The sequence below is a fragment of the Quercus robur genome, chromosome 2 (genome assembly GCF_932294415.1).
Source record: "Quercus robur chromosome 2, dhQueRobu3.1, whole genome shotgun sequence".
Classification (NCBI taxonomy): Eukaryota; Viridiplantae; Streptophyta; class Magnoliopsida; order Fagales; family Fagaceae; genus Quercus; species Quercus robur.
This window is the reverse complement of record NC_065535.1, coordinates 71,060,787-71,086,025: the sequence shown is the minus strand read 5'-3', so window position 1 is coordinate 71,086,025 and position 25,239 is coordinate 71,060,787. Positions and strand designations below refer to the sequence as shown.

General features: G+C 33.6%; 2 protein-coding genes across 6 annotated transcripts in view; one reads left to right on the top strand and one right to left on the bottom strand.

Moving 5' to 3' along the window:
- Positions 1-25,239, bottom strand: part of LOC126714834 (isocitrate dehydrogenase [NADP], chloroplastic/mitochondrial) — a 148,229-nt gene that overhangs the window by 107,504 nt on the left and 15,486 nt on the right. The window lies entirely within an intron of this gene.
- LOC126714833 (uncharacterized) overlaps positions 1-25,239 on the top strand; it is a 123,636-nt gene that overhangs the window by 86,809 nt on the left and 11,588 nt on the right. For 3 of the 4 annotated variants that reach the window (XM_050415214.1, XM_050415213.1, XM_050415212.1), the window contains 2 exons: positions 966-1,061; positions 1,478-1,744. In XM_050415214.1, the coding sequence (XP_050271171.1) occupies positions 966-1,061; positions 1,478-1,744 (363 nt within the window). Of the gene's footprint in view, positions 1-965; positions 1,062-1,477; positions 1,745-1,918; positions 2,017-25,239 lie in introns of all 4 variants that reach the window. The other variant, XM_050415215.1, reaches the window with a different exon arrangement.

Genomic DNA, 25,239 nt, shown 5'->3' with positions numbered 1-25,239 from the left:
GAAAAAAAAAATTGAATCTCAATCGTCTAAATAGTGACTATTTCTATGATTGTTTTTGGCTGATTTTCAGTGTTCTTTTGGCTTTGGAGGTCCAAAATTTCACTATTTTTCACGATATATTTCTAAACTTCAATTTACTTTTTTATTTGTTTGGAATTGTGTTCTGGATCGTGTTTTATCAATGTGCACTGGTACTTTTAGCAATACTCTGCTCTACTCTGTTTGGACTCAGAGAAAACATAGGAAAATGACAGAAACTTGTAGTTAAAAACTGTTATGTATACAAGTTTTTTACAATTACTTACTTGGTTGCCTTGGATTGAAATTTTTTATTTTCTTGGGAAAGCAAGTTAGAGTGTTATATATGGCCAAGAATTCCTAGTCTGATTCTCGAGAAAAAGAAATATGGCCGAACAGTATCTATGTTTGTGTCTCGTGGTAGTTGTCTTCTCGGCAACTCTACCTTCACAAGCTAAGGTATTTACCAATCCACTTGAAGGTAATTCTGTGGATCCTTTTTTTTTTTTTTCCCTTTAATTCTAGTTCTTGATTTTCTTGCGTTTTATCTTTCATTGGATTCTTTTATAGGAAAATTGATATAGTTTATGTATTTTAGTGATAATCTGTGATTAGAATGTTCTTTATTCTCTGTTTGGTTAGTGAGAAAATGGAGGAAAATTTTAACTTAAAAAAAAAATCAAATAAGGGTAAATTTGTCTATTTAAATCATTTCCTCTCTTCTTTATCCTAATTTTTAAAACATTTAAACAAGAAGAAGTGCTAATTACTCCCTTCCCCTTTACTAATTTTAAAAACATCCAAACAAGGTAGAAGATATTTATTCCCCTCTACTCTCCTCCCCACTATTCTCCTTCCCTCTACTCTCCTCCCTCTCTAAACTTCCAAACAGGCCATTAATGTTTTGTTTTCGGGTATCATCAGCTATTCTTGGCTATTTCGTACAGAAAGTCGGTTTAAAACCATTCGCAAAGATTGGTGGTGCTTGAACATTTTTGGATCCCCGCAACTGCAAACATGCAAACTCGACATCACCGGAGCAGGTAATCCATCTCCCTTAGGGATAATACTCGCTCTCTCTTTTTGTTCTATCATACTGTTACAAGGTTTTTCTATGTTTCTGTTATAATGTCGACAGACTTGAGTCCTGACAAACGGGTCAGTTCAATTGGATTTAGATTTGATCTAGTAGGATTTCGAACTAGATCGGATTTGGGCTAGAAACTAATTAGATTAAAACGAGTTGCTATTCTTATGATCTTTACCTTAATCTTTGTGTTAGGAACCCATTAGTTCCTAAAAGGAACGGATGGGAAACTACGGAAATGAATGAAAATTATATTTGAGTAGATTCGAGGTTCTCACTTCTCATCCTCTAAATACAAGATATTGTCATTGAACCCAGGCTTTGGGATGGGTATAGCTAATTCTTAACAACATAATTCTCTGTCCTTGGTAGATTTTGTGCGCAAGATGTTGGACAAATTTCCGAACGCAATTATGAAAGCTGATGACTTTGGCTGGACTCCTCTGCATTACGCTGCATATTTTGGCAATTTCGAAGTTGTCAAACTATTTTTGGAAAATATTAATATTTCCCTTGCTTACGAGCGGGACATTCAGGGCATGTCTGCTCTTCACATTTCAGCCATGGAAGGGCATTGTGATGTGATGAGCGCAATCATTGAAAAATTTCCATATACTTGTGAACTGTTAGATAACAGAGGTAGGACAGCTCTTCATCTTGCGGCGGAGAGTGGAAGGACAAAAGCAGTGAAAATATTGCTTTCATCTTTAGCTTTTCGGGATCTCATAAATGAGCAAGAAAACGACAAAGGAAACACAGCTATGCATCTTGCTGCCATCAAAGGGAGATACTATGTATTGGAATTGCTTGCAGGTGATACGAGAGTTGAAAAAAGGGCTACGAACAAGGAAGGGAAGACCGTTGCTGACATTCTTCAATTAAGTAAGCTGCTTAGGTTGATTGAAATACTGGTAAGCCTCGTAAAACTATGTTAAATTACCGATTTTTGCAAAAGTTTAAATTATTAAGAAACAGTAAATTTAATCTTTTAATCATATGCTTCTAAATTATCAATTTTCTCAAAAGTTTATATTATTGAGAAATGATAAATTTAATCATTTAGTTACATACTTCTAAGTTCAAACAAACTATATGTATAGTTGCTATGAATGACACTATTTCGGAAAGATTTGAATGGGTGCAATTGCCACTCCCTGAATGTAAAAGTTAAGATGATAAATTATTTTTTAACCTCCTACCTTCTTATTTCTTAGGGAAAAAAAAAAAAAAATCTTTATACTTCTTTTCAATTATTTTTTTATAATTTTAATTTTTATATTTCACAATGAGTAATAATTACATGGTGATCTAAACCCCCTTTAGGAAAATGTTACTCTTCTGAATTCCTTTGAAAATATTACAGTGGGGGAGATATTTATATTTTAAAATTGATGTGAATATGATCCCACTTAAACTAACAAATAATTATATTACTTACATTTGATGTGAAAGTGTGCTAAAACATACTTGTACTTTAAAAAAATAAGAAGAATTAATTTTTAAAAAGACATAAAAGTTAAAAAAACAAAAACCTAGCTTATAAGCTTATCTGGTTGGAAATAGTTTATCTAGTTTATTTGCTGAAAATACTGATAAAAGATAAAATTTGAATAAAAAAGTATGTGAATCACGTGGAATTCACAAATAATATGAAAAATAAGCAAAAGTTAACTAAAATAAACATGTGACTCATGTAGAACCCACAACTAGTAGGGAAAATAAGCAATATGTTGACTTATAAGTGCATCCCAAATGAGTGCTTAGTTTTTTTTTTAATATTTACAAGATGAAAAAAAAAAATTCATTTACCAATGAATTTGTTTAAAAAGAAGGCAATTTAATTAAGTAATATAGTTGAATATACAACATATTAGTTTGTATTGATAGCATGTAGAGTAAATGCAGTATATATATGTGTGTATATAAATTCAATATACACGTGTGTATATATATATATATATTTTTTTTTTTGAGAAAGAAGACGGTCAAGATATTATTAGCCAGAATCAACGAAGAGAATGGAATAAAGATGTGGAGGAACATTCTCCCACCACACCAACAAACTTCTAACATGTCTAGCTACACGTATATTTGAAGCTTAGTCTTGTAGACAAATTCAATCATAATAAATATTCTTAAATAATGACCAAAATTATTAGGTTCTAAATTTAGAACAAAGTAAAAGAAAGAGAATATGATATTTTGTTGAAGAAAGATGCTAAAAAATTAAAAATTTTATCACATAAAATTTACAATTTGATATGACAGTATATAAGTGATTTCAAAAATGAATCACTTTTTTCTGTTTTTTTTTTTCTTTTTTAGTGATTCATATATAACACAACTGTTGGAAATGTTAAGGTTGTAGGGTAGTGTTTGTAACACTCACCTTGTTATACATACATTTATTGAACTCATAATTTCAATTTAAAAAAATGTGTAATAATTTTAATTGAAATTTATAATATAGCATATCCATATGCATTGATTTGTCAAATGAACTCGTTATAGTAAATAGCTAGAGAGAGAAGCTCCTTGGATATGGATTAAAATGTTCGAAATTAAATCTAGCAAATAAATATATCAAGCTGATCATAAGATAGGCGTGACTGCGAAGGGACCCGTGCATGTTCCAACTTCCAAGATAGAAATTAATTTACAACTTTAGGTATCTGTCAGTTACATTTCCCTCTAATCACTTGCAAATGGTACTCATGTCAAAGCTACCGGATCGAAGCAAGGCTTTACTGAGTTTGGAGAAAGAGGTTGAGAGACAGACAACGGAAGAGCAGATTGCTGAGAATGAAGGACATGAACAATTTAAAGAGTCACAGAGGATAGAAGCTGCTGCAAAGGTCAAGGGAAGAACGGGTGGTGCAGCCAATAATATTGTAGATTTTGAGGAATTGAAAAAATACAATGTAGTAGTAATGACACTCATTACAACTGTCACCTTCGCAGCAGCCTTCCAAGTGCCTGGTGGATATATACGACAGCAATGGGAAGGCAAATTTACAAAAAAGCAAATACTTCAGAATTTTTATGATGTCTGATTCGTTGTCATTTGGCTCCTCAGTTGCCTCATTGGTTATCTACTTTGCCATGCCAGTCATTCAGAAAATTACCTTTGTTCAGGGTCTAGTACAGCCAGGAGTATTGTTGCTCCCTGCGATCTCCCTTATATTCATGTTCTGTGCCTTTTCGGCGGGCGTATCAGCAGTCTTGGATGAAAAATCAAGTCTCTATTCTCTTACTAATAACACTATGGGGTATGGCTTTTATTTCCCCGTATCCCTGTTTTGGATTATCTTCTTTATTTTCCTAATTCCCCTGATCCACATTCGGAACAAATTACGACCGTTCATATCGTGATTATCATTTCATCGTCTATCTATTTCAAGGGGGCTCGTAGTCTTAGCAACTGAATTCGTCTTGTCATTTCTCCCTCAACCCATGTGCTCTGGCCGGCAGTTTGTTTTATAAGTTCTGTTTCTTTGTAATGCGATTTAGTGTATGGACCTTTACAGTCAGTCCTTTTTTGGACACGAAAATAAATGATAGATTGGAACCTATGTATTAGTTTTCGGATCGAATTAATGAGATTGATTGTTCTTGGTTTGTGAACAACGTACTGATCATTTTCCAAAATATATTGCCAAGTCTCTTTGTTCTATATATATAATTGAATTTTTCTTCCTAGTCAACTGCTATTGCTTGGTTCTGCTATATCAAAATTGCCTGTGGAAGTGAAGGAAGCTTGAGGAAGACAATTATAACTTATCGTCCTCCTTATGATGAATTCTTATTCCTTTGAAAAGGATGCTATATATGAAACACGGTCTTATCTAATCAACAGGAGTTCAGTTTATTTGAACCTGAAGGAGAAGTAACCAGACAAATCAATATAATCCTTAATAGGAAGGTCGATTCTATTTAATTAGGCACCCCCCATAATATTGTCAATAACAACTTAACATTGCTGGAGAATAAATTCAAACCGTATGTGGTGTAAACACCCTTGTTTACGTCCTCCAATAAATGAATGACACCTTAGATTTGTACAAATATAAGAATATATAGCAATACACCGGATCACAACCCTATTAACTCATATTTTCAAAACAAAATAGTCAAAAAAAAAAAAAAAAATCTATTGTCTTGCCCATTTAAAACTGTCTGCCGCTGTCAAATCCACCATCGAAGCTCGACAACCTGAGAAGATGGGTTTGAAGAAGCATAACACAGCAATGAAGTGAGTTGCGGAAGAGAAAAAGATCTTCCCTCCGTGGAGAACTCCTCCATTGAATAGCTTCATGCTCGAAGACAAGCTAGCTAGGGTTTCTCATGGCCATAAATGATGATGGTTGAGAAATTAGAATGAGGACCATTGGATCAATTAAGGTTATAAAGGCTAGATTCTCTTCTAGAAGTGGTAAGTTAACAAAATTAACAAAAGTGCATGGGAGAGAATTTCCATGTATGGTAAGGGCATCCTTACATATATTAGCTAGCTTCTTAAAAGATATGCTTAATCTTCATGTCGAGGAATTTATCCAATAGGCTCCTACAATTAGAAAGTAAAGGTTCGTAACTATTATTTGGAGTAGAGTTATTCATGAGCTAGCTCAACTTCAAATAAAGCATCAACTTCAATCAATAACCTGAATTTTATATTTTTTTAACAAACAACTGGTATATTATTAAAAAACCTAGCTATTCTTAGCATGATATTGTAGAATCTCATTGCTAATACTCAAGCAACATAAAAAGTATGTTTGTGTATTCATTCATCGTTTAATCGAATATGTAACTTGTGGAAACCTTATGACTTCTAAAAATGAATGAGCTATCAAGAGTTTTGTTTACTTATGAATAACATTACCTAGCATCTCTATAAATGGAAAGGACCTCAATTCAATTCCCCTCTCTATTGTTGTAAGCAAGAAAAATTGAAAGGGGTCTAGGGTTAAGGAAGTTGAAGTTAATTAACCAAACTTTGTTTCCCAAATGGTTTTGTCACAATGCTAAAATCCAAACCTTTTGATTTTTGACTCGTTAAAGCAAAATAGTTTCCACAAAACATATATCGTTTCCAGCCAATCCAAGAGTACTAATTCTTAGGTTTGGATTAAAATTATTGCAGAGAGAGATTTGTTAGTTTGTCAAGCCACATGAAGATTTGGCAATGGGGAATAAAAATCATCCAAACTAATTTCCTATCACAACTTTGTAATGACCCTACTAATAAGTTAAACTAACTATAGGGGAGGTGGAAATGAATTCTGAACTTTATGGTAAGGATTCTGTCAAGGATATTTAATTTTTTCTAGTCTCGAAGGTAAGTGAAGCCTATGATCAAGTAGTACTATAGGCCTCATTCGATGTCAAGACAATAATGGTGACCAAGGGATACCAATTATTAAGTGAGGAAAGGAATTGATAAACTAACAAAAAAATCATAAAATGGATAATTCATGGGAAAAAAAAAAAAGCTTAATAGATAAATACAATATAAGAAATATATATATATATATATATATATATATTTGAGTTAGTAGATTACATCGTGACTCTTTGTGGCTGTTTTTAGCAAGGAAGTTAATTTCGTACCGTAACGGCCGGTATCGTCGGAATTTTCCGTACTGGTGCTTAGGCCGGTACAGAAATGCTCTTGTTTTCGTTTCGGTTTAAATACCGGCTATACCGGAGCTGTTTCGGACATACCAGGATAAATATCGGGTTTCGGCCAGAAAATAGATAACGGGCGAAACAAAAAAAAACTCAGAAAACTCCCCAAATTTCAAGATCCACCTCCTCACTCTTACCTTGGTTTTTCCTCCTCTTCTTTGTATTTGCCTCTGCTACGCATTTCTTCTTCTTTTCCTTTGTTTCGTCAGCCTCTGTTTCTACAGCCCCTTCATCTTCTTCATTTACTTCTCAATGTGTATCTGTCTCTGTTTTTAGTTTTGGTACACTCACTTGAAAGAAAGACTAACTACAAGACTTCAAAGCAAATGACAAGACTTCAAAGCAAAACGTGTGGAGGTGAAAAAAAGAATGAAAAAAAATAAACAAATAAACTTAAAATGAAAAACTAATGGGCTACAACTATAAGCAAGATGTGTGGAGGTGAAAAAAAGGAATGAAAAAAAAAAAAAAAAAATTCCTAATGCGTTAGGACTTCCAGTAGTTGACTAGCTAGGTGTAGGACTTGGAAAGTTGGAAACTCTAAGCATTTAAAAAAAAAAAAATTATTGGTTAACGTAAATCATTTCAATTTTTTTAAAGGTTCAATTTTATTTTTTTTGGTCCGAAAAGTATTTCAATCTATCAATCCTATCAGTTAGTCTTTAAATATTTATGAGCTTTTAATATATCAATTATTAAAGGAGAGAGGGTAGTGAATTAAGGAGAATAAAAGAGGGCTAAAAAAAAGATATTGACAAGGTAGAAGAGATATGAGGAAAAAAAAATATTAATATTTGTTTTAGCAACTTATTATAATTTTTAAAATAAAATTTTTAAAAATTTTAACTATGACTTCACTATTGTAACATGCATTTTTGTGTTTTGGTGAAGCTAAAATAGCTATATAACTATTTAGCTTCACTGCTGCTAATGCTCTAACTCTACCAAAAAAATATAAAAAGTTGCCAAAGTGATATATTGAGTTATTAGAAATATAACTTTGTATACTGTATAAAGTAGTAAAAATAGCGGTCAACTCGAAACGGTACACCGGTATATTAACCGATATCTGAAATATGTCGTACCACTAGCCAAACCAGTACAGCCTCTGGTATGGTATTGACTTCCTTGGTTTTTAGTGAAGCTACGCATGAAGGATTTGGGCTCTACTTTGTTTAGAATGCGGATATGATTAATCTGTAACCAACCTTTATGATGTTTACCAAATGGATTAATTAAGATTAAAACTAAAAATATTTGGCCTTAGGCAGTTAAGCAGAATAATAAACAGGGGTGTAGCAAGGATTTTTAACTTGGGAGGGCCGAATTACATGTTTGTACATTGGTCATAACTCATATATTTATGTGTACGTATGTGTGAGATAGATAGAGTTAAAAGAAATAAAGAAATGAAGCTTAATGACTAAGAATGCCACCAAAAAAATCACTAGTTTAGCAAAACAATAAACTTTTAGCGACTTTCACATTTGAACATGCACAAACATAGTACACTTTTGTTTACTTAAAAAAAAAAAAATAGCATCATGAAAACTTTGTATTTTTTTTTTTTTTTTTTTTTTTTTTGGGCTTGAGTAAACATGTGTTTTGTTGGGTGGAGTCCACTTGAGAAACTAAAATATTGTAATTGTAAAAATGGTCATATTTCAAAAGGAATGCTATAAAGAAATTAACATTGTATGATGCATAAGACCCACAACAAAATAAAACATTTGATAATTGCTCTAGTCACTTGCTAAACCAAAGGCTAATGGCTGAAGGGCAACTAATACTTTTACTTTGTTTTAGTCATTTTATATGCCATAATTTGCTAGACAACCCCACTTAGCTAATTATTTTCGTTACTTCCATATACTTTCTTTAATCCTAATAGTTCCATGCTCTGGATACATCCAATCATCAACCAAAAAAATTGAGACATATATATGGTATCAAATATTTTTTATTATTCGTGCTAGTGTGTCATTCTATGTAGTTTTAAGAGATAATTGCCTTAGCCCTTTGATCAATCATACAACCATAACATATTTAAAAGGGGAAACCACTAAAACTAACATTAGACTAGACATGCGAATTTTTTTGGAGGGCCAATTAATACATATATAGGGGCCAGCTTGTTTTTATATAATATTATATAGGAGTTTCAAAAGCTTTGGGAGGGGGGGGGGGGGGGGGGGGATGGCCCCCACAAGCTTACGTGCGCCTCCGCCTCTGATCATAAATTATATATAATTATTCTATATTGAAATACTAATAATAACCCTATTCATGTGAAAAAAATACAAACAGATAAATACAATAGAGTGATTAAAAAAAAAGTAATACTTTCATATTATAGTATCATATGTATCTCAAATCTCAAGTAAGTGGCGCCAATGCGAGTGGCTTTCTCTGAACTGTGACTGGTTAGAGGATGGGCATGAGGTTGAGTGGTGAAGAACATCGACTACACGTATATGTATATAAATCCATTCACACGCATGAGAAGGAAAAACAAAACAAACCTTCAAAATTCAAAATCACTGCCAAGAAAATTTACAACATTTAGAGTAAAATAGTACAAAAAACTCATCTCATTGATTATTCAAAACCAAAAGTCTAGAACCTTTGTCGTAATATACATAGAAAAATAAAATAGAATAGAATAAAACAAAACAAAAGAGAACGAAAAAAGGCTATCGATTCCACGTCTTCTGGCGAGTATTTAGGTTGAATGGCGAAATTGAAGAAGAGAAGGAAGTTAGCAAATCGGATACGTATCAGCTACCTTAACTTTCCTACAGACAGGACTGAACGAAAGGATCTCCTTGGCCTTGGATTGTAAATGCCATTTCTCTAAAATCTAAAGAACACTCTGAAAATCAGTTGGCCTTGGATTGCTTTGTAAAGCCAGTTAAGCTTTGATTACAGATAATGTTCTATGCAATGCTCGGATACGTGGTAATATCATTTGAAAATAATTTTTATTTATTTAAGATTTATATATAATACCCATTTTGCTTAGTAATTTCATTTGAAAATAATTTATACTCATATATAATCTCCATTTTGTTATATAGCATTTATGATGTTTCCCCGCAATATTACTGAATGCTTTAATTTTTTTTTTTTTTTTTAAATACAATATAGAGTTCTATTTTACCCTAATCTAAATGTATATATGTGTGAAACTCCCTCATGGAGACTTAAATACCGACCCTTACCCCCCACACCCCACAAGTATTTATACTTGTGGAGCTAATCTTCTTAATTCATATTTTATCATTTTTCCTTATTCTAAAAGTAGTTTCTAATTATTAGTGGGTTTCTTTTATTAATATATATATATATATATATATATATATTTATATGAGATTGGAACTGCATAGTTATTAGACGTTGTCTTTTGTTAATTTTTTTTTATCTTTGATGTGACACTTAAGTAAAGAATTTATGTGAACAAAATTTATTGTCTTTTTTTTTTTTTTTTTTTTTTTGAGAGAGAGAGTTTCAACCTATAGCGTCCGCTCCTGATAATAGCTCTTTATCATCAGACCAATACACCAATCGGTTTTTGGTGTAGGCGGGAATTGAACCCTAGATCTCTTGTCAAATAAAGTATCATATGGCAGAACTTCAATCGGTATCTTTAAGATAAGATTTGAACAATTTTATTATCTTTTGAATCATTGATAATGAATCAAAAGATAATATATGTTCAAAATTTATCTATTAATATTATGCGTTATTTTGCTATTTTAAAATTGATTGGAATTGATAAGAGCTTGTAACTCAATTGGTACATTTTGGTATTTTTAATGAAAATGTTCAAGATCAAATCCCTTTTCTCTCATTATAACTATTAAACTATTAAAAAACAAAATCTCTCAAAAACTCAAGCTAATTATCTAGTTTTCATGCTAGGAAGCTTCTTATTCTATAGTTTGCATAAATCAAGTCCTCAGTGGAAGAAGTGAATAGCATAGGCCAGGTGGTTGACCAACGTACGTAATGAAATATTTTTTTTAAAATGATAAACTTGTTGTACACGAACTATTTTATGCAGTTTTACATACATCCCAAAAACAACTAAAATTGTGACTTGAGGTCATGGTTTTCGTTGTAAAACTATCTAAAACAATTTGCATATAATAAACGCTACCTAAAAAAAATCAAGATCCCATTTTTCTATTATTGAATAGACGAGTGAATATATTCATTTTAATCATCAAGAATATCCCCTTTTTTTCTTGAGAACTCCACGCTAGTTATGTTGTTTTCATGTAAGAACTAAGAAGGGTTCATATGGAGGAGGTAATTTTTTTTTTTTAACTAGTCAAGATTCCTAGGAATGGCAATGGATCAGGTTCGGGGCGGGTTTTTTTATGCCTGAACCCGACCTGCAGCCCACCCCTGAAACCCTAACCCACTCCATTTAATAAACGGGTTTTTAAAAAAAAACCCAAACCTGCCCTGTCAAGCCCCGCCCTGCCACTTCAGGGCCCAATTTAAAGGCCCTAAACCGTGGCCCAATCTTAAAAAAGAAAAAAATCAATTTAAAGTTTTCCTAAAGCTTTAAGCCCTAACCCGTGGCCACATTCTGAAATCCAATACAAATCAATCATAAATCCATCGTTTTTCAATTATAAATCCAGCCCTTGTTTTTCAATTAAAACAAAATATAAGCTAAGCTAAGCTAAGATCAGTAGATAACATGATAAACATTATAAAAAATAAAAATAAATAAATAAAGCAACAAAATAAATGCCAAAAATTACAACAAATTCAAAAATCTACAAAATAAATCCCACAAGTTTAAGACCATTACAACTCATTTGGTCCATTTCAACAAGTCAAATGAATATACACAATAATATCCCTTTCAGGCACCAAGTAACGAACCCAAAAAAAAAAAAAAAAAAAGAGTTGAGAGATCTTGGAGGTGGCAGATCTTGGCAAAGATGCAATTAGAGATGGGAGATCTAGGATGAGCTACACAAAGAGAAGACAAATCGAGGCTCAGAGAAGACAAATTGGGGCACGGCGAAGACAGATCGGTGCATAGTATAGATAGATTAGGGCATGGCAAGGAAGATTGGGGCACAACGAAGACTAATCTAGGCATGGCGAGGGAAATCTAGCATGGCAAGGAGGGAGATTGAGCATGGCAAAGGTAGATCTGAGCACAACAAACACAGATTTGGACAAAGGTGAAGGTAGATCTGGAACCACTACTTGACCGAGAAACAACGGGTTTTGGGTGGTGGTTTCCTGTGGATAGCCTTAGCTGGCGGTAAGAGTGAGTGAGGGTGAGACTTGAGAGTGAGTTGAGTGAGAGTGAGGGGAGATAGGGGCTACTATGTTGTGAAATGAGAGTGGGTAAGGAGAGTGAGGGCCTGAGGGGAGATAGGGGGCAACTGAGTGAATTGAGTGTTAGGAAATTAGGGTTATATATATATATATATATATATATATATATATATATATATATATATATATTCAGGTTTTTTGGTATTTTTGTTTTAAGCAGGTTGGGTCTGGGTCCGGGTTCGGGTTCAGGGTGCGTATTGCTAAAACCTGTACCCGACTTGAACCCACTTTGGGTTTTATTTTAAAAAACCTAAACCCGACCTTACTATTTCTGGGGTCAAGTACCCGCGAGTGGAGTAAAAATTGCCGTTCCTAAATGTGAGAGACCGTGCCCCCAGCCTGTTTTTTGGATGTTGGGCCAAACCCACGTGAATAGGTAGAGTTGTGTTATTGCCTCTCAAAATGGAGGTTCAACTGATTATATTTTCCCCTTTAGATTAAGGGTTTTACAATAGAGTCGCCACTTACTTAATTGTTGGAATAAATAAGAAAACCAAAATTGAAAAATTCATCATTTATTAATTTGAAATTGAATTTACATTAATCATAAGAAGTTACAGGCTTTGATCCTAGATACAATCTAAGATAAAGTACATGACTTTGTTTCCTAGTTATAATCTAGAAATTGAAAATTACAAGGATAAGCATTGATCTATCAATCCTTGATCTAAGCTCGGAGGCTATGTTACAAGGTGGGAAGGTATTAGGCACCCACCTTACCCGGTGAAACCGGTCTTCTAGACTATGGTGGCCAACATTCACATCACATCATCCAATATGTTATCAATCAATTTACATGTTGAATTTAATGTGTGTGCATGTGATAAACCCTAATTTAATTTATTAAGCATTGCATTTGGATTGAAAAATAAATTCTAGTGAATGTGTGTGGATGGTGATATCCTAGATTCAAGGATTTGAAAGAACTATGAAACAAACATTTTTTTTCATATTTTTGATGTGGATTTAAGATCAAAGCTACTATTATGCATGAACATGTGATGGATACCCAAGAACATGTAAAGAACACATAAAAACATTTAACAACATTCAAACATATTCAAGGAATTTAAATAAACAATAGCATGCTCTAATCTTAAATTAACATTATAGCAACATGAAAAACGAGTTAAGGATAAAGATTATACTTGCATGCAAGATCCATATGGTGAAGGAGGAGGCTCTTGGTGGAAGTCCTAAGGATAGAGGAGAAAAGAAGAACTAGGAGAGGGAAAGTGAGTCTCACTCAATACCTTGAGTCTCAAGAAGACTAAGATATGATAAGACTACTCTACTTCACTAGAACTTAAAAAAGGAGAAGAGAGGGGGTTTTGGTGTGTCTTGGAGTGGAGAAGAGGGGGGTTTATATAGTAGTAGTGGAAAAAATATGAATGGGAGGTCATTTAATGAGGGTTGGCAAAGGATCGAAAAGAATCATGAACTTAGACCTTATTTTAGACTTTGGGAAAATTTGGTGCATTAAATGTAGAGATTGGTGGGAGTGAAGAGCAAGCAAAATTTGGTTTTCCCGTAACTACTATAACAGCTTGCAAATGCCCTCACAAAAATTCAAATATCGTCGCAAAAGGCTATTAGCAAGGGCATGTGGCCCTTGAAGGTCGTCATATTTGCTCTTGTTGCTAAAAGAGATTTTGCGACTATGCCTTCGCAAATAGATAATTTACGAGGGCAATTTACTGTCATTACTAAACAAATCCGCCTTCGCAAATATATTACAAAACGACAAGAAAAGTCGACCACTTATTTTTAGCGAGAGGGAGTAGTCGTTGTTAACAACTATTTATGAGGACCTTTATACCCTTGCAATTAGTTATTTGCGAATTTCAAATTAATGACATACTTTTTAGAGACAAATAATGCCGTCGCTAAAATTTATTTGTGAGGGCTTTTAACCCCTCGCAATTAGTTAGGAATAATAATGTCGACATTAAGTTGTCGCTTAAAATGTTTTTGTAAGGGGTTAAATGGCATCGCTATTCTACAAATTGCGAGGGACTTTGTTGTCACTATAAAATTATTTATGAGCAAATTTTTATGTCATCGGTGATAACATTTTATATAATTTTTGAAATATTTTTTTATATAATTTTTTTTTTAATTATCATGTTATGATAGTACAATAATGACTAAAAATTGATCAATTGAAAGATAAAAATTCATATAAGTTCAAACTTTAAAATATAGAATATACAAAGAAATCCTGAAATTAAACCTTGTTTTAAACTTAAAAAACTAGAATTATGACAAGTAAAGGACTTTGGTCCATATTTCATTTCTTATCAAGCTCAATTGTACCTAATTGAAGGTAATAGACAAGTGGTCCTAAATAAAATACCCATAGTGTTTAACACAGAGGACGATCCTAAAACATTTAAGGAAGCTATGGCTTATAGAGATTCAGCTTTCTGGAAAGAAGCTGTAAATGATGAAATTGACTCAATATTATCCATAATACTTGGGTCCTAATGGATCTACCTACTGGTTTTAAACCAATTGGTTGTGAATGGGTATTTAGAAGAAAATATAATACTAATGAATCAATTCAAACCTTTAAAGCAAGGTTAGTGGCAAAAGGCTTTAAACAAAGGGAAGGAGTAGACTTTTTTGATACCTATGCACCGATGGCTAGGATCACGTCTATTTGTGTGTTGTTAGCACTTGCATCCATATATAAGTTGATTGTACATCAAATGGATGTTAAGGTAGCTTTCCTAAATGGTGATCTTGATGAGGAAGTTTACATGGAACAACCTAAGGGTTTTGTACTTCCTAGAAATGAAAAGAAAGTTTGCAAGTTAATGTATGGCTTGAAACAAGCTCCAAAACAATGGCATGAGAAGTTTGACTTAGTAATTTTGTCAGATGAATTTGTGCATAATAGTTCCGACAAATGTATATTCCAAATTCACAAAGGAATATGGAGTCATTGTATGCCTTTATGTGGATGATATGCTCATATTTGTTACGAATATGAAAGGTGTATGTGAAACCAAAAAGTATCTTTCTTCTATGTTTCAAATGAAAGATTTAAATGAAGTAGATACTATTTTGGGAATCAAAATTAAAAGACATAGTGAGGGTTTTGCACTATATCAATCTCATTATGTTGAGAAAGTGCTTCAAAGATTTGAACATCTTGATATAAAGGAAGCAAATACACCTTTTGATCAGAGCATAAAGTTGAGTGAAAACACTGGAAGAGCAATAACACAGCTTGAGTATGCTAGTGCTAATGGTAGCATGATGTATGCTATGCTTTGTACAAGACCAGACATATCATTTTCAGTGGGCAAACTTTCTAGATTTACAAGTAATCCAAGTGTAGATCACTGGAAAGCAATTGGTAGAGTTCTTGGTTATTTAAAGAAAACCATAAGTTTGGGATTCTTTTATTCTGAATTTCCAACTGTGTTGGAAGGTTATTCAAATGCTAGTTGGATTACTAGTGTGAGTGATAACAAATCCACATCTGGTTGGATATTCACTCTTGGTGGGGGTGCCATCTCTTGGGCATCAAAGAAACAAACATGTATTTCTTGATAGGCCATAAACTGAATGACCTCTTGTGATAGAAATTAATTAATTAATTAGCCAAGTTATTAATTAATCAATTTATCATGCAAACGCGTGGTAGCACAAACAAATCACCAATAAACTAATAATACAGCGGAAAATAAATAATACGGTATTTTGTTTACGAATGGGGAAAACCTAATGGCAAAAACTCCACCGAGTGATTTTCAGGTCACCACTCCCAAAACACCACTATTATCACAACAAGCGGTTACAAGTAAAGGAATCCCAAATATCATACCAACCTATAGTCGAACCCTTACCCCAATACCCAATTGGACTTATTCTGTAGTGACAATTCCCCCTTTTGATGCACGGCTCCCAAGTACGTGACTAACCAATTTGATGCGCGGATCCTAGTATGTGGCTTACTCCTTTACACGAATCCAAGTACGTGACTAACTCCACAGCCCCCTTTGATTGTTGTAGTTGATTTGCAGCAGCTTCACATAGAAACACTAATAAGATCTTCAATGTTGGTGCAAGAGACTTTGCTTGGTTACAAAACCTAAAGGCGTACAAGAAACGCAGTAAGAACTCTTTCTTCTGTAGGAGGAGGCTTAGGGTTTCGAAAAGAAAATCTTATGAAGCTCTCTAGGGTTAGGTTTTTCTTTTTCCCACCTCCTTTAAATAGGAGCTTAATGGGCTCTCCTATTCCAAATAGGTTTACACAAACCTTGGATTTTCTTAGTCCAATAAGGATTATACAAACTCATAAACAAATAGCCTTTTAGAATAAAAACATTGCTAGTTATAATCTGAAAACTCGTAAGCTCGATCGATCGAGGAATCTGTCGAGATTTAATGAATCTCGACAGATCAAGCTTCTATCGAGACCTGCAGATTGCACTTTTCTAGAACATTTCTTGAGTAGTCTTCATGTCTTCAATTTAACCACTTGTAATGATCATCTTGAACCTACTTAGATTTACCCAAATACAAGTAAAAATGCGTTTTGTCAAAGGATATGTCAATTACATAAAAATATGTTCCTAACAATCTCCCCCTTTGGCAATCCATGACAAAACCACAAGAGTACATTGAATGTCCTAGAATACATTCTACTCAAGATTACAGAATAAATAAGCCTAGTCTAAAAGATCTGAACCTTGGAAGTTGCTGCAAGAAGAAGGGTTGGAATCTTGACTTGGCTTTAACTTGTCTTTCCTGAAAGGCACTAAACAAAACACATCAAGGTACCATGTGGAAAATAATGACAAGTTAAATAAATAAGGAACATGTGTATAAAGAGGGAAAATAAACAACACATGTGAGATAAAGAGTGAAACACATACATCATCATCAAATATAGAAACAACACATGATGTATGTAAATGGTTACAAAACCAAAAGATACACAACACAAAAATATATCAATATCAATGTGTATCAAACTAACTCTCTCCCTAAGTTAGTTACATAAAAAACTTTCTTCCTTTTAACATGAAGTTCTCCCCTTAAGTTTATTACCCCCCCTGAGGAATGACATTCAATTCTCAAATTTCTCCCCCTTTTTGACACGATTGTCAAAGGGCATAAGAAGCCAAAAGACATGACAGGAGATAGACAGAAAATGACAAAGAGGGAACGAGGAGAACAAGGAACCATAGACCTACAAGAAAAAGAAAAACAAAATGCTATGGACACAAAGGAAAAAAATGCAAAACAAAGAAAAATGAAATGCATGCAAGGGAATCTCAATCGATCAAGAGGTGGCGAGACAGGTGTTGAGCATAATAGACGTTGACAGATGCAGCTGTCAAGGATCTGTCGAGGGACAAATCAACAAAAGGCTAAAAAGATCTCGATCGATCCACCAGGTGTCGAGAAGCTATTGAGGAGACAGGAGCTTTCTCGATCAATCCACCAGGTGTCAAGAAGCTGTTGGAATTGTGATAAGAAAAAGTTGAAGAAGCTCGACAGACAGCAAGGTATCGAGGAGGTATCGAGAAGGTGTTGAGCTAGCCTTTTTAAAAATAGTTTTTCGAGATGTGAAAAACACAGACATGAATGCAATCGAACATGCAACTCAACCAATGATCTAATCAACATATTAAGTTTTCAAAATCATCTCTCAATAAAAATTTTAAGCACATGGATCCTCAAAAACACACACACACACAACAAATCTAATCAATTTTATATTTTAAAAATAAGTCAAGACAGTTTAGTGAGCATACATTAACACATGTAAAACCTTGTGATGGCCAAATCACATTGTACCTGCACATGTATCAAGAATAGTAAAGAATATTGCATGTTGTGTGTGAAAAACATCGCAAGATTGCATAAGTGTATACAAGTTATGACGATTTGAGATATGAGAAAATCATTTTAACTCACACATAATCATAACTGCTTGATGGGGACTATCACCTTCGAGGTACATCCTATAACTCTCACATCTCCTAGCATACACGCTTGCAATCATTTTTGAAGCATTTTTGATCCTTTTGCATATGATTTTTCTTTGCATATTTTTCTTTTAAGCATATCATGCATGGACATATAAGAGGGAGAAAAGAAATACCTAATGATATTTGACATTCCAATTTTGCTATGCCTAAGCACACAAATGTCATTGACACTGCACTTTTACTATGCTGAAGCATACAGGTGTCATACATGATTGGTGGGCAACAATGGTGAGATGGTTATTAATGCATTTCTCTTAGGATTTTTTAGTCATTCCCGTCAAAAAGAGTGATACGAGTGTTAAGTACAAGAGATAACTTAATCTTACTCATCACTAACAAGAGCCACAAAGCTCACTTGCTTAGTTGTGCATAGAGATGCTCATCTAAGTTACAAAAGATACAAAGTTTAGAAGACTTTGTTTCAATGGTCATCCAAGGTACACAAATACCAATGTACACAAAACACACACTATTTTTGTATTTTTTCTGATTTTTTTCTTTTTATTTTTATTTTGAAAACAAAACAAAATAAAAAAAAAACTAAAAAACCAAACAAAAACAGACAAATAACATGAAAGCATGAAAGAAATATGCATATGCATGAAGGCATGATAGAAGGGTGCAGATGCATGAAAGTATGATTCCAAAAGCAGATAAGAAATCAAGCAAAGAGAGTCCTACTTTAGATAGAAAGAATTAAAGTAGAGGACATACAGAAAAGACAATTAAGTCTTAGGGTCCTTTATCACCCACACAGCACGAGTCTTTGGCCGTGAAGATGAAAATGCACGTGTCCTAGTATGACTACTATAGGACATAGAGGAATTAGAATTCCCCTAAAATTGAGTTAAAAAGCTCAAATCTTTTAATAACTCACCAAGAATAGGTACAAAGCCTTTAGACAAAGGATGAGACCTATTTGACACTTGCTTATGAGAAAAAAACTTGAAACAATTAAGACGAGTGTAACTGGAAGCACCACAATGGTGATAAACATGAGTAGTTTTCGAACTACTATACTTCCTAAAAGGAGGTCTAACCTTAAAGGTTGACAAATACCTTAATTTAGGACAATTTGGCCTAATATGACCAACAATATGACAATGATGACAAGTGGGGACAAATTCAGTGTTTTTATTCAACCTAGGAGGAGTTTTAGACATAGGTTTAGAAACTTCAGCGTTAGCATCAGATTGTTTATCTTTGTCTATCCTAGCAATATTAGCCTTCAACTCTTCATTATTCCTTTTAAATGGAGGAATATAAAAATCGTTTTCTTTTGAGTTAGGCTCAACAACAAATTTGGCACTAGTTAATTTTTCAACTTCAGTTTTAGATTCAACTAGTTGCTCTTCCAAACTTTTAATTTTGTCCTCTTGAGATGAAATTTGATTTTTAAAATTCTCATTCAAATTATTGGCTTCATCCAATTTTGCAATCAAATCATTTTTTTCAAGCTTGACCATTTTAAATTTAGCTTTTAATTTTGTAGAACATTCAAGAGATTTCATACAAAAATTATAAAACTTGCAATAGGCATCTTGAATATCATCATCATCATTCAACATAAGATCATGCAAATCAAAACAATCAAGAGTTTCCATGACAACAGGGGTCAATGGATCATACAGCAAAGATTAAAATCTAATCAGAGTGTGTCTGCTCTGATACCACTTGATAGGCCACAAACTAAATGACCCCTTGTGATAGAAACTAATTAATTAATTAGCCAAATTATTAATTAATCAATTTATCATGCAAACGCATGGTAGCACAAACAAATCATCAATAAACTAATAATACAGCGAAAAATAAATAACACGGTGATTTGTTTACGAATAGGGAAAACCTAACGGCAAAAACCCTACCGAATGATTTTCAAGTCACCACTCCTGAAACTCCACTATTATCACAACAAGCGGTTACAAGTAAAAGAATCCCAAGTACCTTACTAAACTACAGTTGAACCCTTACCCCAATACCCAATTGGACTTGTTCTGTAGTGACAGTTCCCCCTTTTGATGCACGGCTCCCAAGTACGTGACTAACCAATTTGATGCGCGGATCTTAGTACGTGGCTTACTCTTTTGCACGAATCCAAGTACTTGACTAACTCCACAGCAACCCTTTGATTGTTGTAGTTGATTTGCAACAGCTTCACATAGAAACACCAATAAGATCTTCAATGTTGGTGTAAGAGACTTTGGCTGGTGCAAGAGACTTTGCTTGGTTACAGAACCCAAAGGCGTACAAGAAACGCAGCAATAACTCTTTCTTCTGTAGGAAGAGGCTAAGGGTTTCAAAAAGAAAACCTTATGAAGCTCTCTAGGGTTAGGTTTTTCTTTTTCCCACCTCCTTTAAATAGGAGCTTAATGGGCTCTCCTATTCCAAATAGGTTTACACAAACCTTGGGTTTTCCTAGTCCAATAAGGATTATACAAACTCATAAACAAATAGCCTTTTAGAATAAAAATATTGCTGGCTATAATCTGAAAACCTGTAAGCTCGATCGATCGAGGAATCTGTCGAGATTTAATGAATCTCGACAGATCAAGCTTCAATCGAGCAGGTATCGAGACCTGCAGATTGCACTTTTCTTGAATAATTCTCTTCATGTCTTCAATTTAACCACTTGTAATGATCATCTTGAACCTACTTAAATTGACCCAAATACAAGTAAAGTGCGTTTTGTCAAAAGATATGTCAATTACATAAAAATATGTCCCTAACATTTCTCACTCCACCATGGAATCAGAATTTATAGCCTTGGCGGCAGCAAGCAAGGAAGCGGAATAGCTAAAAAATATATTGTTAGACATAGAGTTGTGGCCACAACTAATACTAGCAATTTTGGTGTACTGCGATAGTGAAGCCACATTGGGCAGAGCATACAATAAAATGTATAATGGTAAGTCTAGTCATATAGGTCTAAGACATGATTACATAAGACAATTAATAGAATCTGGTACCATTTCAATTGTCTATGTAAGGTCAAATAATAATTTGGCAAACCCTTTAACCAAAGCAGTGTCTTGAGATATGGTTGGGGTAACAGCTATTGGAATGAGACTAAAACCCTTCTTTTAAGAGAATCACCAATAGTGGGAACCCAACCTCGAATTGATTTAATCTAAAGAGGTTTAAAGGGTAACAACAAACTATTGATACGTGGTTAGTAAGAGCATTAATTTTGTGTCTCATTCAGGATGGATTAGTGCAGACTGTTACAATGTAATTGAGGATGAGTTTTACACTCTTAATGAAGTTCATAAAGAATAAATGTCTGTGTAACAGGGACATAAGAAGGAACTTCACCTTTGTGAACATAGGAGTGGTGCCGCTTCTAGCAAGAGTAAAAGGGTTTTCTCTTGTACATGTTCACTAAATCAGGAAGAGCACAAGGCCATAATAGTGCTAACAATAGTGGATTTCTAAATGTGTTTTGGATGTTCTTATGTGTGTGTTGTTTCCGATTTCAACACATAAGAGTTTTGGTTTAAGCACCAAGCCACCATTAACTCTGTTGATTTCTTGAGCAATTACACTAAAGGGAGGTTTAAGTTGAAAGACACCTTCCATTATGCATGATAGGGTATCAATCAAGTGAGACATATATTATTACAACCTAGTGAGGGATTGTTGTATAAATAGATATGTACAAGGATAGGTTGTAATAATGATGGTTGAGTTTGGAGAATATGGTTTTATAAAGTGAAAATTCAAGTTCTGGAATTTTCTAAGTGAAAATTTGAAATCTGAATTTTCTAGAATTTTCTGGTGACTATTCAGAAAGGTTGAAAATGTTTTAATTTTTGATAACCGTATTATGAAAAAATAACTAACACTCCATACGTGTCTTTTCATGAAACAGACTTATGTTCACTTAAATAAATAACTAACTCTTCATATGTGCCTTTTCATGAAACATTATCCTATGGGTATAAATAGAAGCTTATGTTCTCTTGAAAAACTAACTTCACAAAATCAAAAGTTGGAGAGAAACACAAGAAACACAAGAAATCCTGTGGTCATTCTCCAGAATTGCTATCTGTAGAACCCAACATCTTGGTTGTATCCTGGAGACAAATTTGCGATAACCATTTAGCAACAAAAGTGTGAGGGGGCAAATATTGTCTAAAGAAAATGATATAGTGCCTTCAAGTTATCTATTTTCTTTTTGTCTTTTTTGTTAATCTTGTTCTTCCATTATTACTTTGTGTAATATTCATGGGGAAAAAATAAAAACTTAATAGATAAATACAGTATAAGAAATATATATATCTGAGTTAGCAGATTACATCGTGACTCTTTGTGGCTGTTTTTAGTGACGCTACGCATGAAGGATTTGGGCTCTGCTCTGCTCTAAATGCAGATATGATTAACCTGCAACCAACCTTTTATGATGCTTACCAATGGATTAATTAAGATTAAAACTAAAAATATTTGGCCTTGAGGCAGTTAAGCAGAATCATAAACTATGTGTGCATTTGTGTAGCAGCAGAGTGGCCTTTTGCGTGCGTTTGCGCTTCACTTGGCTGGTCCCATGGCATTGTTCATGGACCAGCCAAGTGATGAAAAGCGCGTGAACAGTATTTTCAGCAATAAAAAATATTTTGTTACAGTGTTTTCAATAATAAGTTTTTAGTTTTCAACAAAATAAGTGGTATCTAAACAAACACTATATATAATTAATCTATATTGAAATACTACAAAATAACTTATTCATGTGAAAAAATACAAACAGATAAATACAATAGAGTGATTAAAAAAAAAAAAGTCATACTTTCATATTATACAATGCGAGTGGCTTTCTCTGAACTGTGACAAGTTAGAGGATGGACATGAGGTTGAGCGGGGAAGAACAAGGAAGGTAGTCGACACGTATTCAATGGGCATGGGGTTCCCATAGCACATGGCAGGCATAGTAGTTGAAGGAAACCCGAAGCAATTGAATACATTTGGACTACATACCTTGACCTTACCCGTACCACTAGAGACGACAATCTCTTTGGCTTAAAAAGCTTATTTTTTTTACTATTTAATTTATTTTTATTATTATTTATAGGTCTCATTGTATTTATTGGTACAATTTATAGGTCTTATTATATTATTTAAAATATTTTTTAACTTTATCTGTAGTACTTTTAGTAAAAAAATTTCAATTTCAACTGAAAAAATCTTTTCAAAAAGTCCCATAGAGAAGTAACACAACTTGCTCATAGTTTGAAGCATTACTACTCACGCAAGTGTGATGTCTAATGACCTTCCATGTTAAATGGGGTGAATAGAATAAAAAATAGTTTTTAATACTATTTTTCACGAGAAATATAACAAAGTATAAAAATAAAAAAAGCCAAGTTTTTTTTTTTTGGTAAAATCTCAACGTGAACTGTCATGTCGTTTGATGAGAACCATTTTATGATGTTTCTGAGTCTGTCGGTAGTAGACCCGTGATTCTAAAAATCCAATTTAGTAGTTGAGTCTGATTTGATGGGCGATACGACCTGTAGACATCATAGAGACTGCTGGTGAATTGATGAAGTCAAAAGCTGCCGTGGTACAGAAATACCACAATAGAGAGGGGAATTGAATACCACAATAGTGGGGTTGTATTCACGGGCACCGTGAGGTGCCCGTTAACCAGAGAAATTTTTTATTTTTTCCTGACATAATTTCTGTCCTTTTTTTTTCAGTTTTGTAAGTACTATTCAAAATTTTTTCACTTTTTCTGACATTTTTTTTTTGTCTGCACTTAACCAGCACCAGGCGGTACTGGTTATCATTCTCCAAACAACAATTATCAATAAAAATCAGATTTCTGTGGTCTGTGGTACACAAAGGGGCAAGCGTCATCTTCTAAGCTAGAAAGTAGATACTACTTCAGCAAATAGATAGATAGACTTTAACAAATGAGAGATCTCAGCAAAAAAACCATAACATTGAGAGAAAGAGATATCCCAGCACCACTGCCCAGTGGTTTGGAGAAATTCGATCACCGGTACTGGAGGCTGCAGAAGACGACAAGGACTGAAGCTGTGACTGGCGTCTGACAAATTGTGGAGGCAAACTTTGAGTTATTACAGTGTTGACATTACGGCTGTGTAAGAGAAAATTTATGGTTTTTTTCTTTCTCTATTTGGAGGGATCTTTTTTTTTTTTTTTTTTTTTTTAAGAAAGATTATTGGAGATAAGTTATTCTTATACTGCTATTTCTTTTTGGTTCCTTGTATCAAGTGATTCTTCTTTTGGGGTTTTCTTAACAATGACGATAATAAAGCTTGTATAGTAAAGAACTCAAATAACAGTTTTCAGTGTTTAAATATTAAAAATTATAAGTTCAAAAAAGTAACATATTTGGTAAAAGATTATTTTTTAAAAAAGGGTTAGAGTTACGTTTTTCATTTTAAGGTGTTTAAACAATAAATTTAAAAAACTTCTCTTACCAGTTTTCAAATAATGTTTCCCAGTAAATAAGTAAAAAACCATAGATCCCACTTATTAGACTACATGTCATCATTTAAAAAAAAAAAAAACACATACCAAACACGTAATTATATTTGGTATGTGTACTTTAAATACACATTTTTACAATACTTTTTAAACTACAGTTTTTACATAATTTTGAATAACAATATTCAAACACCTTTACCAAATAGGCAAAGTGATGTAAATTACCATTTTTTTTTTAACATTTGACTTGAACCCTGAATCATGAGAATCATCTATGGTTTTCAAACTCAAGTGGTTCGACCTCAGTTCATGCAGTTCACTGACTTATTTGTATAGGCCGATTTTGAAGGCTAAAAGAATTGATTTGATAAACGATTCCCAGTTAATCGAGTTGGACCGTATCGTCTGGTCCAAATTTTAAAACCATGGCCCATATTATAAGTGTGAACATGTCCCATTAAAACACCTTATACAAGTTAAGTGATTTGACCAAGACGTAAATTCATATAATATATTATTATTTGTACTATATATTGATTTGCCAAGTGCCATATATACAAACCAAAGGTGGAGGGAGGGGTGCCATACAGACCAGGGGCGGAGGGATGGGGGGTCGGG